General features: G+C 40.5%; 1 protein-coding gene across 1 annotated transcript in view; it reads left to right on the forward strand.

The window, feature by feature from the left end:
* The window catches only part of wwc1 (WW and C2 domain containing 1), a 58,876-nt gene that overhangs the window by 10,125 nt on the left and 30,451 nt on the right, over positions 1-18,300 (forward strand). Inside the window, exons 2-7 of the mRNA XM_030746091.1 lie at positions 2,636-2,745; positions 3,380-3,583; positions 5,063-5,139; positions 6,078-6,157; positions 12,512-12,641; positions 17,491-17,637. Coding sequence (XP_030601951.1) covers positions 2,636-2,745; positions 3,380-3,583; positions 5,063-5,139; positions 6,078-6,157; positions 12,512-12,641; positions 17,491-17,637 — 748 coding nt within the window. The remainder of the gene's footprint in view (positions 1-2,635; positions 2,746-3,379; positions 3,584-5,062; positions 5,140-6,077; positions 6,158-12,511; positions 12,642-17,490; positions 17,638-18,300) is intronic.

Below are 18,300 nucleotides of genomic sequence, written 5' to 3' on the forward strand. Positions count from 1 at the left end.
AGTGTACGGAATTGTTTAGAAGTGACACCGAGGATGAAGAATTCAATGGATTGATGGTTTGGTTAACTTGTTAGTATGTTCTTTATGCTATGGTTATCGGAATAACTTAATGTTACGTTAACATACCGAACACGTGTTCGTTGTGCGTCATGTAGCTGAATGTGTTACGTTAGCATAACGTAGGTGTAACCGTGTTCGTCCTGTTCTTTAATCCATTATTATTTTAAATTGCCGTTCAAGATGGAATTTCTGCTCTGGGTCTCGGATTCTATCAACCCCCCCCCCCCCCCCCCCCCCCCCCCCCCACCCAAAAAAAAGTGCGACTTATAGTCCAGTGCGACCTATATATGTTTTTTCTTCTTTATTATGCATTTTTTGGCTGGTGCGACCTATACTCCGGAGCGACGTATAGTCCGAAAAATACGGTATGTAATTCATAATTCGATTAGTCAACTAATCATTTCAATAGTCGATGACTAATCGACTATCAAAATAGTCGCTAGTTGCAGCCCTACTGTGTATGCGTATGCAACTCTATCAGCAGTGTCCTAACATCACACCACAGCATGAATAACATCCTCTCTGCCTGCATCGCTCTCTGGTCGCCATGTAACGTTTAAACATGCCTTAAAAATAAGATACGCTGCAAAAACAAATACAGTAGAAATCACCTCAGTCGGATTCAAATGGCCCATGGAATTTCATCGGACTTGTAAAAAATCAGTCTTATGTGTAAGTCGGATAAAATCGGATTCTTCAAAATATCCCACAGTTTGGGGTCTAATATCGAATTTTGCTGGAATTGCTTCTGCTTCATCTCTGGATTTGCTTCTGCAAATTTTATAATCTCATATTTTTGCTCGTAAGTGTGAGTTTGTAGCTTACGCTTGCCTCCTGCGCTTGCCATGATTGCCTCCGGTGAACTGATATAGACACTAAAGCGATCTCCAGGCGTTAGTGTAGTTGTGCACGAATGAGCCGATGCATGGAAGTGGGCGGACGGGAGCTGACGGGGGCTTTAGCGCTAAACTCATCCGGCTTATGGATCACATTTAATTGGAAATGTAACAATGGGACCAGAATTTTCATCCGAGGTAGGCGAAAATCTGACTGATTTAGGAGATGATTTTATTGGAATTAACGTCAGGAAAAATCAGGACCTGCGGATGCCATCCAACTAGAGCCAAAATCTGATTTAGTCAACTTCGACTTAAACATGAAAAATACAACTCATAACGCTGAGTCAGTGTGAGCCCTGATCTTGTATCTCTGCAACTTTTTTGCTAGCTTGTGGGTTGGCTGAGTTCGGCCGGCACACACCAATACAAGCTTTGATTTCACAGGAGAGTGGCTGCAGAGCCGCGGTGTCTAGCGCCGGAGAGTCAGCTTGTTGGCTGGGTCCACCTTATTGCTATCCCCGGTGTTGCTAAATGTAAATGGTAAATGGACTAGTGCTTATATTGCGCTTTTCTATGCATGTTGAGTACTCAAATATTTAAACGAGGGTTATGTAGGTCAACCAACCTATTTCGTTAGACAGGCGCGGGAACCAGCAAAGCTTGTGGGTTTAATTTTAGCAGTGAAGTATTATGTGACCGTGACAAGCGTCTTGACACGTCAAGAGGGAGTCATGAATGTAAGAAAGAATCAGACCATTTTTCAAAATAAAACATTGTTCAGACTCAGATATTAAGTAAAACGGAAATAATGTAAGTTATTTATTCTTTAAGTGCAGCCGGTACCAAATGACCCACGGACCAGTACCGGCCCACGGCCCGGTGGTTGGGGACCTCTGATCTAGATGTTAAAAATGATTTCCCAAAATAAAACAAAGGTCTAAGGTGCTAGCGAAAACTGGCCATTTTTTTAAAAAAAAGTTTATTGTCCCAGCTTTACTCTTGCTGATAGCATTAGATGTGAAATAGTTTTTTGTCTGGTTTCATTTTGTATTTCAGTTCACGCACAACAGGATTGTGAAGTAGAGAATGTGGCACAGAAACATCATTGTTATGAGTCCAGGTGGGATTTTTAATATTTAATGTCAGCATCGCGGCTGCAGTGAAGTCGCTTTAAGGTCATGAGGTTGCCCCAGAAACCTCCAAGCAATATGTCACCACTGCTTGTGGAATGCAGCGGGTTGGTTTCCTCCTATTGTGGTGAGCGACAGGGACAACTCCCCCTACACATCCCGGCCCTTTTCTCCTATTGCCCCCTCAGAGGTGAATGGAGGACTCCTCCTCCTCCTCCGTCTCCTCCTGAAGAAGCTTTCAGACAGACAGCAAGTGGTGATAAAAACAGTGTTTGAGTGGATTTATTTAGACATGCTTCTTCAGCAGGGTCTGAATGTTTGGGTTTGATTTTGATGTGTTTCTAAACAAATATTACACAGCTTTAATGCATTCAAGCTTAAACACATTTTTGTTTATCAAGTGGACAAAACTAAAGATGCATAAAACTTGTGTAAATGATGGCTTTAACAGACCAGGCGTGCTCCTATCAGCCCCAGAAACCCTAAATATCTGTCTGTGTATTTATGTATCCTTGTCTGTGACAGTGAGGTGATGTTTATGTCTCTTGCCCTGATTGTGAAGAGGTTTCTGTCTTCTGAGTCTGTTTTCTTTTTTGTGCTCTTCAGGCAGACGAAGCCTCTGACGTTTGCCGACTGTATTGGGGATGAGCTGCCGGTTGGCTGGGAGGAGGCGTACGACCCCATCGTCGGACCGTACTATGTCGACCACAACACCAGTGAGTTTGCTGTTCTTATCCTCCTCAGTTTCTTCATTTTCTGACTCTTGATCCTCTTTTTCCTACCTCTGTGAATGGACATGTAATAACATACCAGCAGTATGAGTCTAACTTTGGTGTAAGATTTCATTTTAGGCCTAGAGACCATTCAACCACTCACTCAGGCTTAGAGACTGCTTAGCTTCATGAAGTCATACTGTCAATGGAGAGGGGAGGGACTGGCTAATGGGAAAAATGGAAAAATTAGGAGAAAAAATGGCAAATTTATCCCATTAAGGAAAAAAAACTGTTGAAAAATAGTACAATGTTGTTGTAATTGTGCCTTATAGTTTAAGTGGGTTTCTGTTAGTGCTAATTAGAATTAAACATTAAGAAGCTCAGACCAGTTCCTCTTTTGTATCAAAAGAAGTCACAAAACGTTTTGGGCCCCTCCAAATGGAACAAGTTACCTTTAAACATCTGCTTATGTTTCCAGTCATTCCATCTCTGTTCCTTTTCTCAACAGCAGAGGTGTAATTTACTAAAGGGTTTCTGAAATTATGCAGAGTTCTTTTAAACGTCCACCTTCGGGGCTTTTTCCATGAACTCTGTCTTCTCTATACCCTCCTTGTCTTCACTTCTTCTTTTCCTTCAGAGAGCACCCAGCTGGAGGACCCGCGGGCCCAGTGGCAGCGGGAGCAGGAGGCCATGCTGCGAGACTATCTGGTCGTGGCCCGCGATGCACTCAGCGCCCAGAAGGAGATCTACCAGGTGAAGGAACAGAGGCTCCGCCTGGCACAGCAGGAGTACCTGCAGCTTAACGACGCATGGAGGGACAAGTCGACGTCGCAGACGAGCTGTAAGTGATGGAGATGTTGAGGATGATGTTTATCTTGGGTACAAATAGAACCTCCGTGTATTTGACTTTATGTCAGGGATCTCTGAGCCCCTTCTTGTCTGTGATGGTGACAGTCAGTCTCACAGACCATTATAACCAGTCTGTGAATGAGAGGCAGACAGGTGAAACAGTGAAGCTGTAAGTAGTAGGGATAGTGAAGGTGGGTGAGTTTAAATATCTGGGGTCAACCATCTAAAGCAATGGGCAGTGCAAGATTGAGCCGACAGGGTGGAGTGGGTGGAGATGAGTGTCAGGGGTGATTTATGACAGAAGGATTGCAGCAAGAGTGAAAGGGAAGGTTTGTAACATGGCAGTGAGACCTGCTATGATGTATGGTTCAGAGATGGTGGCGCTGATAAAAAGACAGGAGGCCGAGCTGAAGATGCTCAGATTTTCATTGTGAGTGAGTGAGATGGACAAGAATAGAAATGAGTACTGCAGAAAACATTCATCGATATAGTGAAGGAGGACATGCAGAGGGCTGGTGTGACGGAGGAGGATACTGAGATAGGGTGAGATGGAGGCAGATGATGTGCTGTGGGGACACCTAAAGGGAGCAGCTGAAAGAAGAAGATTCTTTCAGCTGCTCAGTTGGTTTCTCATCACACCTGTAATCACTCAGGGGACATCAACACTGTAATAATGATAAAACTAATATAAACATTCATGATCACTACGTACATGCAGTGTAAATAACAGTTATAAATACAAGAAAATAATAAAGACAGAACACAGAAAAAGATAATAAATAAATACATTAAAATAATTAAATAAAAAACAACTAAAAGTCAGTACAATAGGAATCATTAATTAAATGTATTTTAAGTGAAAAATGTGAAAAAAAAAAATCAAGATTAAATTGAAAAAAGAACATTATTGATGGATGAATTAATATAAACATAGTTGAAACATGTTGAATAAAACTATCCAGTTACGATGCTTAACTTTAATTTCAGGTGTTTGCTTATCACAGGAGCACTTCCACCCTTCGTTGGTCTGTGTAGTAGACTGGTGGGAAAATAAACAAAATTTAATATACATAAGCTTATGTATATTGATTCATTCATCAACCAAACTTAAATGAATATTTATCATGTCAAATATTTAAATGTGATTAAAATGCGATTAATTTAGATTAATTAATTACAAAGCCTCTAATTAATTTGATTAATTTTTTTAATTGAGTCCCACCCCTAATATATATATATATATATATATATATATATATATTTTTTCTTTACTAACTCTGTACTTTGACACTCCTCTCGGTATTTCTTCAGTTCAGCAGCTTTATTCCCATTTCTCCACATGGACCTAACGGTTCTGCCTCAGAGGTCTCCTCAGTCAGATCAGCATCCTCACACAAAAATTAGAGCGAAAGCAGAAAAGGACTCGAGGGTCACTTCTTCAGCATCATTTATTGACCTGTTTTTCTTGCAGTGAATTCCAGATCATCCTCTTCCAGCAAATACGACCCGGAGATCCTCAAAGCGGAGATCGCCACGGCCAAAAGTCGGGTAAGGCCATCTCCATCCTGAAGCTCTGAGTTCAACAACTCAAAGTCCAAATATTCAGCTCAGAGACATTGCATTTTTTAAAAAATATATAAACACACAGTGTTTCCACTTATGCAGGGTCATTAGTCTAAAAAAACATTAAGAAAATAACGTGTGAATAATATTTAACCTCATTTACGCACATCAGAGAATGATCTACCTACTTTGATTAGTGAACATTTAAAACTGTATTAAGTCATAAGGTTTGCCTGGTTCTTCACTCATTTTTATTTCTTCTTCACAGTGTTTAAGAGTTTTTTTAAATTTTTTTTAATTTTTAGAAACAGTCAGCAGGGACAGCAGGCTGTTAGGATACATAACACAAACTTAACAGTTGCAGTTTAAAAAAAAGAAAGGGGGGGTGAACTCAGGATCAGCAGGTCTCCTGGGGTTGTGCAACACTGGTGCAAACCCTGCTGTTGTTCATCTTGAAAGGGAAAAAAACAAAGTGCTTTACATACACACCTCCTGGCTGTGGATCAAATATGCACCGGAGAGTCACCTGAGTCAAACTCTGGCCACACCCCCCCAACATGTTCGGTGTAAAGCAACATGACTGCATACCAAACTCATTCTTCCCTCATGTGCTGTGTGTAAATCCCCTGCTGTATTATATGTGTGAGAGCTCATCTTAAGGTGGATCCATTCTGCCAAATTTTTTTGGACTCACTGGAGCCGCTTTGCATGATTCACAGTTCAGAATAATCCTTATTTATTTTATACTGGGTCTTAGTTTGAAACAAGCCATTTCACCTTCATACCCGCTACTTTTGAGTAACATACAGAGCTCAGCTGTTCCTAGGAAGGATGGAGCCTTTATTTAAGGATGCAAATAAGAATGCTTTAGTCCTGAGGTTGACTTTCTAACCCTGAGAGTGTTTCTGTTTGCTTTGTCTCAGGTGAAGAAGCTGAAGCGGGACCTGGCCTGTATGAAGCAGGAGCTGCAGTATAAAGAGCAAGGCTTCGAGACGCTCAAACAGTGAGTTTTTCATCGGAGTGTCTTCATCCGTCCTGCTGTCCTGTCCTATTGTTGTCCAGGGGGTATTAATCGAGTCCGTCCTCCTTGCTGAAGGGCAGCACTGACAGGTGTACTTGTGAAAAGGCAGCTCTGATATTTGGTCCTCACCTTTCTAGGCTCCTTATTTAATTTGGTGAGCAGAGCGAGGCGGTCAAAATCTGACTTGAATAGAAAGTGTTTGTGTGACCTTCCTTCAGTCTTTGCAGGCTCACAGCTCAGTGAGTAGTTTAAAGGGCAGACAGGTAGATTAATTCTACCCTCAGAGAAAATCTGCAGCAATATCCTGAAGATTAATACTCAGTTGTTCAGATATTAGTTCTCTGGGCAGGTTTTCACTTTTTCATTTTGGGTTTGCACCAACATGTCAGCCGAAAAGGAAGTTTATTGATGCCAGTGGTTGATATTAACCTGCCGTGTGCTGTCATTTTTGTGCTGTTCAAAGATGGTGTAATGGAGGGCTGAAATACTCACACAGTTTAGGTATTTATTTATTATAAAGTTTTTTTTTATTTATTTCCCTGGCACAGAAAGAGGAATAAGTGAAGGTTTTCATATTTTGCAAATAAAGAAAAGCACTTCTTGACTTTCTCTTGTTGATGTTTTGGTAAATGTTGCAAAAAGAAAAGTAAAAAAAAACTGACACACCAATTCCTGCACGATTAATATTTTGTTTGGTGAAATCTGGAGTGTTTATGTGGTGCAGTGTTGAATATTACTCTGGATTATCATAAAAAAAAACCCTCTAAATTCATTACAAGTTAAGATTCCAGATTAACAGGACTAAAAATAGCTTTATTTCTATTTCTGTTGTGGCTCCTTGTCCACACTAAACCGCCATCTGTGCCTTGTGTTTTATTCCAGAGAATATAAAATCTTTATTCTAAGCAAAATAAAACCATATAGGCCACAGTTTCTCTGGTCCAGGAGGAAAAACTTCAGGAGACCATGATGGATAAAAAAAACTCTTAGGCAGTAATGAATAGATTAACAGAACAAGAGTCCAAAATTAAAGTTTTAAGTTTTCTCTTTTTGAGTTGTTAGGTCTGTTCAAATCATTCAGAGAACTTATATATAACGAGCAAACAAAAAATCTAATTGAGGGCAGACAGGAAACCATAAAATGGGGAAAAAAAACAAACAAACACAGAAACTTTAGGCATTTTTGCTGAGAGTTTAACACTCCCAAACTGCCAGTAATCAGAGGTTCGTACCATAAAAGCTTTGCTCGAGTTGCACTGATTGACCGGCCGGGGACCAGAATCAGTCGACTCCCAGCATTCTCAGCCCTGACCAGTGACTGACCAGTCAGCCTCACGTATGTCCGATTACGAGCCGATGTGTGCTCACAGCCACACACTAGCATGTCGTTAGTGTGGAAGCTCCTCACTGTGAGTGAAGGTACAAAATCCTCCAAAGTAAACCTCTGGAGGGAACACCACAGAAATGTTCGTAACAGCAAACCTAATCAGACGCTTAAATCACCAACACCCAGCTGAACATGGATATTTGAAGGAAGCTATAAATTACAGTTAGTGCATTTCTAAGCAAAAAAACGGTTCAAACTATGGCAGGAAAAAAAAAAATCGCATGATCACTTAAACATAAGGTAATTGTATTAACATATATTTTCCTTGTCAGAGAACTCAATAAACCTGGATCAGCACTGAAACAGTGTTAACAGGGAGCATCTTATGGCTGAGATCAAGTCTCTGACAAGAGAGACAGAAAAACCTTCTACTGGGAAAATATGAATCCATCTGAATTAAAACCCTCAGATATGGACCACTATCATCAGTTTGCTGACAGGAGTTTTCATCCTGTCTCTTATCTGTCATTATGTTATCCTCTTCTTTTATCTACATCACATTGTGTTATTGAAGAGATAAAGTATCTATGACTTAACTTGTCACTGCATTGGTTGGAATTTGCCCCTCTGTGTGTGTTCAGAAAGCCGAAATGTAAATGTGAAAGTGGAGATTGAAGTGGTGTAAATGAGCCGCTGCTTATCGCCTCAGTTGTTATCACACATTCCTTCTGATCATTAAACTCCTCTATCAGGAACAGGGCATATTTAAGAGGGAACGCTCGTCTCTTTGACCTAATTCTACCCCTCTGAATATGGAGTGAAGTCCTCTGAATGTGCACTTAAAAGTGGCTGGGGCTTTTTTTTGTGTATGCTGCTGGTTCAACCGAATAGGAATGTCCGGTCTGTTTGTCTTGCCCCACGCAGCACGGTGAGAGTGTCAGAAGGATTAAAGAGTGGCTGAGGCCGAGCGGTCGGACGGCATTCCTCTGTGACTTTCCCCTCCCATTCCACTAGTCGTTCAGATGACGTTCGAACAGCCAATCGCTGTACGCAGAAATAAAAATTGGCTCAGACTGGAATGCAGCTACACACTCGACTCCTGATAAGATTTCACTGCTGTGCATGAGAGTGAACGTTTATGAGCAGGAAAGAGGAACAAATGTAAGCCCAGAAGTATGCAGGCTTCCCATAATTTGTTTAGTTTTATTCTTTGGACCATTAAAAAATTAATCTCTCAAGGGTAAAGATGCCTTGTAGCTGATTTAGATGACTTCCATCTGTAGTTCCTTAGCAGGTACACACAATATTAAATAAGCTCAAAAATACTAATACATATCCAAATCAAAGATACCAAAACAGGACAACTAAAGGATAACAAACTACCGGACATGACTGGTTTCCTGAAATCAATTTTTTTTTTTAGCAATAGGAAAAAAGGTATGTTTTGAAACTCTTTTGGAGCTCCTTTATGGATTTAAATGAAAGCAAGATTACACAAAGGCAGAGCTTCCCTACAGTCACTCTAGGGAAAACAGTGGCTGGAAATCGCGACACGACCGTATGCAGTGAATTTGTGATCTCACTGCCGTTGAAGAGTCTGGTGCTGTCTTCAGAGCAACTTTGGTGCAATATGTTTGTGACAATAGAGTGATTAACTGAGATAAAAATTACTGTTGCTGTCTACATGAACAGAAATTCACATTAACTCCTTACATTCACAGTCCAGCCGGAACATCATAGATTTGAAACAGAAATTTGTTGCTGCAGGATGGGGATCTAACTGCAAAATGACAGTCCCATATAACTAGAATACAACCAGTTGGCAACCAGTTGAGTCAAGTTGTCTGTTGTAAACAGACGTGTCACAGACAGGTTGGACTCATCGTCACAGACGGACTCAGATTGATTGCAGCGTGTTGGCAGTCTGTCTGTGTTTATACATTAGACGGCAATTATTTGCAGACCTTCAAAAATCTGTTTCAGAGTGGTTGCAGATTGTTCGGAGAAAAGTTGCCTCCCCCCAGGAGACTTGTGCAATCTCCTTGTGTTAATGGTGAATAATATTGATACATATATTTATTTTACTAATAAATTCCTGTTCAGTAAATTAAAGGACTTGGATGTATTTATTTGTTATATTTTATTTTATAAGTTGGACCTGAAGTTGCCTTAAACAGAAAAGAATGAGTCCCCACGGCATCCTCACAGTGAGGATTACAGCTTATCAATCTAACACTGGTATCAGTTTAGTTTTGTATTGATCGATATCGGCAGATGCCTTAAGCCAAGGTGTGTGTATCACATTAGAAAGGATCAGTACAGCCCTGATGTCTGGTATATTTTTATTATAAAGATCTAAACTGGCTGGACTTCATGTTCACATTAACCAGTTACTGTAGAGTGCTAATCTGAGGTGTGTATACACTGAGATACACCACAGGCTTAGTTGAACCTTGATTGAACCTACGCTACATATGCACCATTCCCAAGTCCAGTACCTTTGCCCACACCAGTCTAACAAACTGAACTATGGGGGTCAAAAGCACTCTGGTGCAATATGATACGATACAAATCACCCTTAGGCTTGCAGTGAAAGTAGGTTTGTGAAGCGTTCAGCAACTAGTTTCAGTCAGGACTTGTTTGAAGTCAGAGATGGTTTCATTCTTTTGGATGCTTCTGATAGGCAAATGTTTACCTAAACAGAAGCAAGAGCTGTTGCTGTACCTGCCAGTTCAGTAAACACTGCTCTCGAGTATATAACCTGTACAGTATGCTCTGGAATTTCACTTTTAGGTGTTTACTTTGTTCAGATTCTGTAAGTGCAGAGTGCACATCTAGATTATAATTCTAGAGGTTCATAGCGCCACTTTCAGTGAGCATAAGTCCATGTTTGAGAAGGATTTTGAGAGGATTACTTGTTCCCTCAGCCTGTTACAGACAAGTGCCTCCCTCCCTGCTCACTTCCTCATTCCTGCTGTACCTTGTTTTGTCCCTTGCTCTCACTCTGCCTGAACCTCCCTCCCCTCTTCCCTCTCCGAAGAATGTGGACAGGCTGGTTGTTCAGATGCATGCATGACTTACCGATGACGGGCTTTACATGGCTGCTGCTGCCTTCGATTGTAGTCACGGTCTGCTCACAGCCATGACCAGGATCCCGTGTCTTACCTGGATCTTGAACAAACATTCAGTCCTTATTCAGTCCAGACTGCTGTACTCAAACCTTCTCTGTCGATGTGGAAGTCAGGAGCAGCAGAAATCGCGTTTAATTATTGAGAGGTTCTTGAATAATCAAATAAATGGTTGGTTTTTAAAATATCAACCTTCCCGATTGTGTTGTGTTCGTTTTTTTTGTTTGTTTTTTGTAATTTCAGCGAAAGATAGAACAAATCATTCCATTATTGGCTATTTATATTCGAAAGGTTTTTATGAGCCACATCTGTGGGTAGATTAGAGGTGGGATTAACCACTCGTTCATATCCTGAAAACATCTGTTCTATCAGCTGTTTCACAGGAAAAAATGAAGGTCTCACAAACACTTCAATCTAAAATCTGGTTGGGGTAATCTGAAGGTTTAAGCATTGCACACCTGAACTTGTACTGCCTCCTTGAATGATTCTAGGACTTACCAACAGAGGTGCGTGTGAGCACACAAATGTCCATCAGCAGGTCTAATCATCCAGTGCATTCACTGCCTCCTATATGAACTATCCAGGTAGCTTCCTCGCCTAAACCACACACTAATTCCAGTAGAGTATATGATGTAACCTGCTGGACCAGGCCATTTAAAATTTTTGTTGGACAACCCGTGATGCATTCAGGTCAGTGAGTTATGAGTTCACCAGTGAAGCAGACAGGCTGAAGCAACCATCACATCTGAGGAAGAGTTTGAGTCTTTTGTCAGAATTTGGCTGCAGCCAGCTACCTGTTGCATGCAGGAGAAGTCTGAAGCATTTATAAGTCCATTAATAAACTATCCAAGACTATTAGATATTAAGCTACCCAGCAGTATATGAGATAATAAAAAGGTCTCAAGGCTCTGCTCATTAAAGCTTGATTTATTTGTCAAGAGTGGAATCGAAACATCGTTGTTGGTATTTAAACTTGATGTGTCTGCATTGGTTTGCTGTCAGAAGTAAAACTGAGCTGATCAGGTTTTCAGCCAATAACTCTTGAATAACCTTGCTTTTACTTTAAGGCATGAAGGAGTGAAGATTTGTGTCTGCAAAGACCAGAAATTTAACAGCACTGGTTGTTACTGAAAAATTTCAGAACTTAGATATGAACTTTCTGTATCAAAAGGTCAAATAAGTAAAAGTTGAACTTTAGCCCGCCAACGTATCTTGGTGCTGGAGAATTTTCAGACTTTCGTATAATCTAGATTTAGTCCTTGACAAAGTTTGGATCAGGAGAACGTGTGAATGAGTAATGCTGCCAGTGGAGCTCTTCAGCAAGTCGTAATTCTGTTTTTAATGAAACTTGTTGAGTGACTGGCAGTAAAGTGCTGTGGTTACAAGAAGCAGCCCCCTCTGTTTGAAGTGTGTTGCTGCTCCAGTTCCTGTGTCAGTAATAAAAATGAAGCTTATTTAAAGTCACTGGAATGATCAAAGTGCTGCTTTTTTGTTTGTTCTGTTAAGAGTTGCTAAATTCAGTTCAACTCAGTTTTATTTACAAAACGCCAAATCACAACAACAGCCACCTCAAGGTGCTTTTTATTGAAAGGTAAAGACCATATAGAGAAAACCCAACAATCAGATGACCCCCCCCCCCTATGAGCAGCACTTGGCAACAGTGGGAAGGAAAAACTCCCTTTTAACAGGAAGAAACCTCCAACAGAAACGGGCTCAGGGAGGGGCAGTCATCTGCTGTGAATAAATAAAGAACTGTATGACCAACATGTGTGGGTGCTGCGTACACTGTTTTCAATCATCGTTCTAACTGACCTCCATTTCCTGTCTCCTTACCTTCCCCTGCCTTCACTTCTCCACCCTTGTCCTCCTCCTGACCTCCAGGATTGACCAGAAAGTGTCAAACAGCCCATCTGGTTACAAGCTGCAGGAGGCCCAAGCCATCCTTAGCGAGGTGCGCTCCATCCGGGATGCCATCAGCTCTGGGGAGAAGGAGAAACAGGAGCTCATGCAGGTAAAACTGAGTTTGACTAGTTTTCTTTAGAAGCCTGGACTTCTGGATTGTGTGGCATGCTACACATTACAAACACAGAAACCTTCACATCTTATTTATGACTTATTGAAGACTTAAAACACACTTAGTAATTTCTAGAGAGATGTACAGTGCCGTGAAATTTTTTTGCCCCTTCCTGATTTTCCTTTTTTTCTTTTTTTTTTTTGGCATAATTGCATTTTTTTTTTTCTTTTCAAGTTACATGTTTCAGTCACTCTAAGCAGAACCTGCATCAGGGGGAGAACCGGTTTTTAGTAGGCACCGGCAGCACTTAGCTAATAGCTATAGAACTGGTCAAGTGGCCACTCAAACAGTGATAAGTGGCAACTTCTACTTCCCCAGCTGACTGTTTATGCGGAGTTGCGATTTAAGTTAAAAATAAACCATCTTTACCTTATTCTCAAGCTTTCTACAAGCTTTCCATCAATGTCAAATTCATGAATTAAAAGTTTTTTTTTTCCTACCCAAAATTCCAATTATACGTCATTTCACTCCTTTGAAACTTTGAAACCCTTACCGTTTGAATATTTTCAGCATCTGTATACCAAAATAAAGCCTTTGAAGTTTTCCTCAGGTGCCATATCTCAAAAACTGTTAGAAATGTTGACCTGAAATGTTGTTTCTTTTTGAGATTGAAATGAAACAAAATAACCCCTAACCTTGACTTTACAATGATTTTGAATAGTTGGCAGCCAACACCTAATTTTAGTATTGCTTCAGTGAAATGGTTTTCACTTTCTCCAAAAAAAACCCCCAAAATCCAAAAAAAACCTCGACAGGCCGTCATCGCGACACTCGGATCTCAGTGGTTGATCCTGAAGGAGCATTTTGTCCCAGAAATCATTAATGATGTCAGACTTAAGAAGTGGATATCTTGGATGTGATGTGGAAGCAAAAATGCAGTTAAAGAAACAAATACATCAGCTGGGGTGATGTTTGAGAGTTTTCATCCACTCTGATTTACTCCAACAGCACAACCTGATCTTTCAAAATAAAGCCGCAGAGCCACCCAGTAGCTCTTGAATCCCTGCTCTAAACTAAATAATAAAACTGCAGTTTCTTTTTGTTTTTTGGTCTAAAGCTGATCACAATGTTTCCTGCCTGACATGTTTCACCACACTATCCAGATCAGATGCCAGTATCTGGATATCTCTTTCTTTTTTTCACCTTAACAAAATGTGCAGCCTTCAGCAGCTTTTAAACAAAGCTGAACCTTTAAATGCCTGATGAATTTGGACTAATCTCTTCTCCTGGGTTCGGATGAATGAAGATTAAAGGTGTAAGTTAAGTTTAAAGGCGCTGGGAGCATTATATTACATGTTTATATTACAGCCTTGACTTTGAGTGATTTTAATTAGCTACAGATAGCCAGTGTTTTTTGGTGAACATGTCTCAGTGCTACTCTGCTGATGAGCCAGCAGAGAAGTGACGGTCGTGACAGTCCAGACGTGTTAAATTCATTGTGCAATAAGTGAGACAAATTTTGCATGCAGATAAATGTGAATATCTTAAAAGGGTCATGGAGTGGATGCCATGTAACCCTCTGATATCATAACCAAAGAAGGTCAATCAAATATAAAAATAATCATTTGTTAATTGCAATAATGTGATTGATATTTCTTGCTGTGTAAGAGATGGTCTGAGTGGATCCTGGTTATACATGGAAATGACATCAACATTTGGATGTCCACGGTGCAGCATTTCATGTTATTGTGACCAGTTTTGACTGAGAGGCTAACGCTGCTGTTTAAACAGTGTTTCTGGGGTAAAATGAGGCTAGTGTGATGCATTAGCTGATTTATGTAAAGTATTAAAAATACAAAAGAGTCTGAGGTTTATACCCAGCTAGAGGTTAGTCTAGGGTAATAACAGGAACCCGACATTAATTTACAGAGATGGACAAATGACGTTAGGGTAAGGTGGTGGTTGAGGCTGGTGCCTGGAAATGCTCGAGAAGCAAACAGCATTGTGTGTTTAAGGTGTTTTATTTTCTTTAACTTGAACAAATGCTTTCATTCCACCTTGCTGTTAATATTAAACTGATATCAATGTGTTCACATAGAAAAAGTTTATCTTAATTTCAATCTAAGGCAGTTTTACAAAGGTCTTGAGTCTTTAAATGTGGCTCCTGTACAGCTTTAGGCCCTTGGTAACCTGTTTTTGTGGCTCTGAAACATGTACTGTAGTAGTATATGTACACAGTGAGTCACGCTGAAGTCACTTTTAAAAAGCCCAGAAGCCGTGATGTATGTTGAATTGTTTTAAGGCTGCATTGAATATGTTTCAGTCTGTTTTTCTTCTCTCATAGTTCCAGTTTCCAGCTCGCTGTTTTGCATGAATGACAGTCTCTCTGTACTCCTTTCTGATGTAGACTGGTATCTCCCAGCACTCCTTCACTCCCCCATGTCCTATCATTGTAGTATGAACTCATCCATATTTCCTCCACGGCTGCAGGGGGAATTAAAGTTGCATGATGAGGCTGAGGGTTTGTTTACAGGTGCACATGAAGTGCATGGAGATGAACTTGGAGTTTTTGATGTACTTTATCTTTTTGGGCTCTGATGCAACAGCTTGAAAACTGTATTTATGGAGCTGACAGTGGAGACGTGTGCATGAAGGCGAACATTTTCTGTCAGCATTTGAAGTACAGTATTGAAACACTCACTCTGACATACATATATATATATATATATAGATTAAACATTTCAGGTGTAATGTGACTGCAGATTTTGGGGGTGGGCAGGGATGGGGTGTTTTCAATAATAAATAATCTGCTGCCTTCCTCCTTCTGTCCATCTCCCTCTTCCTCCCCCTCTACCATCTGCAGCTGACAGCTCAGTCTGTCAGGTTGTCTGTTCTCATGTGTGTTTGTGTGTTCATATTGTATATCTTCACGTAAACAAGCCACAAATTTATTTCTGAATAGTGGGTAAATATAAGCTTCAGAGAGTGGTTGGATAAAAAGAAAGTGGTCACCCATAGCTTGTTAATCAAAGTGATTCTTTTTACTATGTTTTCCAACGACTGCTTCAAGTCAGTATTATAACTGTTATTAGGTTTATGTTAAATGTAACCCTTTCTGTAGTTTCATTTTGGTATCTTCACATAAAATCAACAGCTTCAAACTTCTTCTGCTCTCTGTGATCATCATCACCGTGAGAGAGCAGAAGGAGGGTGCTGCAGTAAAGCTTAATTTAAGTGTGTGTTTGCAGAAACACTCCTGTATCTCCTCGGCTTTTTGTTTCAGCTGCTGTTTTTGTTGGTGAAACACTCTCACTATATAAAACCAGACTGAACGAGCCGGTGTAACCTGGCATTTTGGATCTTTGGATGGAAACCTCACTCTTTCACTTGGTTTTCTTTTTTTTGGACACCTCAGTACCACCCAGTTGTCCAGTCATATTGGTTTGTTCTTGGTTGGCTCTTCATGGCAGGTTCCAGTAGGATAATGCAGGTAATTCAGTGGCCTCCACAGTCCCCACATCTGAATCCAGATGTGGTTAAACTGGAGATGGTAGCATCAACATTCAGCTGACAAATCTGGGGAAAAGATTTGATGAATCAACCCTAAATTATGCTGATTATTGGATTTTTAAAAAATGTTCAGATACTTAAGCTGTCAATATCTGGTGTAGGAGCTTTGTGTTGTTTTATGCTTTAAAACTGAAGATAAAGCTCTGGGGATTTTATATACTGTTATGATAGAGGTGTTTCATTGTTTTTCTGCTCCGTATAAAAGTGTGGATAAGCTGCATTCCTCGGTGTGCTTCAAAACAAACTGCAGCGTCCATCGTGGTCGTAAAGATAAAAGGAAACGCTGCGGCGGCCTTGACGGCTGCACCGCAAACGTATATACATTGTTGCCTTTTTACTTTTACAGTGTTGGTACTTCACAGCTGCCCTTTGCCCTGAACAACTTTCACTGAGTGGCTCTGTGCAAACAGGCTTCAGCTTATTAATGATTCCTCAAAGCTTCAGTTCCTAAATGATCAAATAAAAGACTTGAGGGCAAAGGTCAGGCGGGAATGTTGGGTTTGAAAATATTTAAATGACACTTCTCACAGGTGGAATCTTATGGACTGCCTCTTTCCGTGTTTCAATACTCTAACAGTCAAAAACTAGCATTCAGACTGGTACATGATTAGAATTTGGTATGAGGTGAGAACACGTTTAGAAGAACCAAACTCTTCGTCCCAGTACAGCCCAATATGGGATAACTGGATTATCGTCCCAGGAAGATCAGATACCACATTTTAACTCTGGACTTCTGAATGGCTCAAAAATATTAAGATTAATTAATTAATGCTTGGGAAAATACTTTAAAAAAGGGGAAAAAAAGTAGGTAGGAGTAAACACCATCATTAAGGTCAGACTGTGTTAATGGCTGAAAGCTTGACCTTGCTGATGCTTCACTGGTGGATAAATATACTGGATGTAGACAATTGATTGTTTAAAATTTTTCCTATTAGGAACACAAACACCTGTGCTTTTTAAAGTGCTGTTGGCAACATGGTTCTAGATGATCTGATGAAGGCCACAGGCTGAAACTTGTTGGTCTTTAGACGCTTTTCTTCTCCATGCAGAACAAAGCTGGTGACGTTGTGCCAGAAACCTCCGTTCTGTTTCCGAACAATGTTTTCCCACTTTCTTTGTGCTTATGAAGTTCATGTTATCTAACAGAGAATGAAGCTTAGCAGTGAACCAAAGTACATTCTGTGTGCTGCTTTCTGACATTACTCTGGACCACTTCCTTCCTGTTGTGCGTCCTGTAACCTGCAGCGCACTCTGTGTTTCTCCTCTGCTCCTGCAGAAACTGGCCGTGTTGAAGGACGGTTTCCAGCTGGACTTGGGCTCGCAGCAGGAGCTGTGGGGCAGCAGCCCCTCGCTCGCCAACTCAGAGCTTTCCATCCCGCGGCTCTACTCTGACGCCAGCTCGCAGACCGACATCCCTGCAGAGGTAGGCCCCCGAGCTGCATCTCATTTCCCCTTTTTTTTTCTTTTTTGGGGTTTGCTATCAGACCTCCAGTCTTGCTGAGTCCTGAAGCCTCTCAGAGTCTTAAACTGCTAAATGTTTTGAAGCAACATACAGAGCTATGCAGTGAAATCCCCCCAATTCACTCCACGCAGTTCATTTGTTGTTAAAAATCATGAGCTCAGTGATTGTGACTGAGCAAAAATTGATTACATTTAAAAAAAAAAAGAAGGGGTTTCTTAGTATCACCACCTAAATCAGACTTTGTGATGTTTAGTTGTTAAAATAGTCCTGTGTTTTCTTAAATTAATAACTCTGCTCATAGTTACGTTTACTGACGTTCAATCTGTCAGTTATTTCCAGATTAATTTGAAAAATATGTCCAGAGTTCAATCTGACGCCTTCAGATTAGTGTATGTTCAACCAGAAGCAAAAAGATACTTAATTACCAAAGATATAAAGCAAAAACACTTGGCAAATCCTCAGTAAAGTAATCCAGTTTACTTATAATTCCACCACTAGATTTCTGCAGGGAAACCAATTTGTGCATTTATTTGTTTCTTTAGCATTTTCTTTTCATTCGGTGCGTAAAAGTGGTCGAGCGCTGTTATGTAACATTAGTGAATGATTTCACTCAGATGACTCCGG

Source organism: Archocentrus centrarchus, chromosome 14 (genome assembly GCF_007364275.1).
Source record: "Archocentrus centrarchus isolate MPI-CPG fArcCen1 chromosome 14, fArcCen1, whole genome shotgun sequence".
Lineage (NCBI taxonomy): Eukaryota > Metazoa > Chordata > Actinopteri > Cichliformes > Cichlidae > Archocentrus > Archocentrus centrarchus.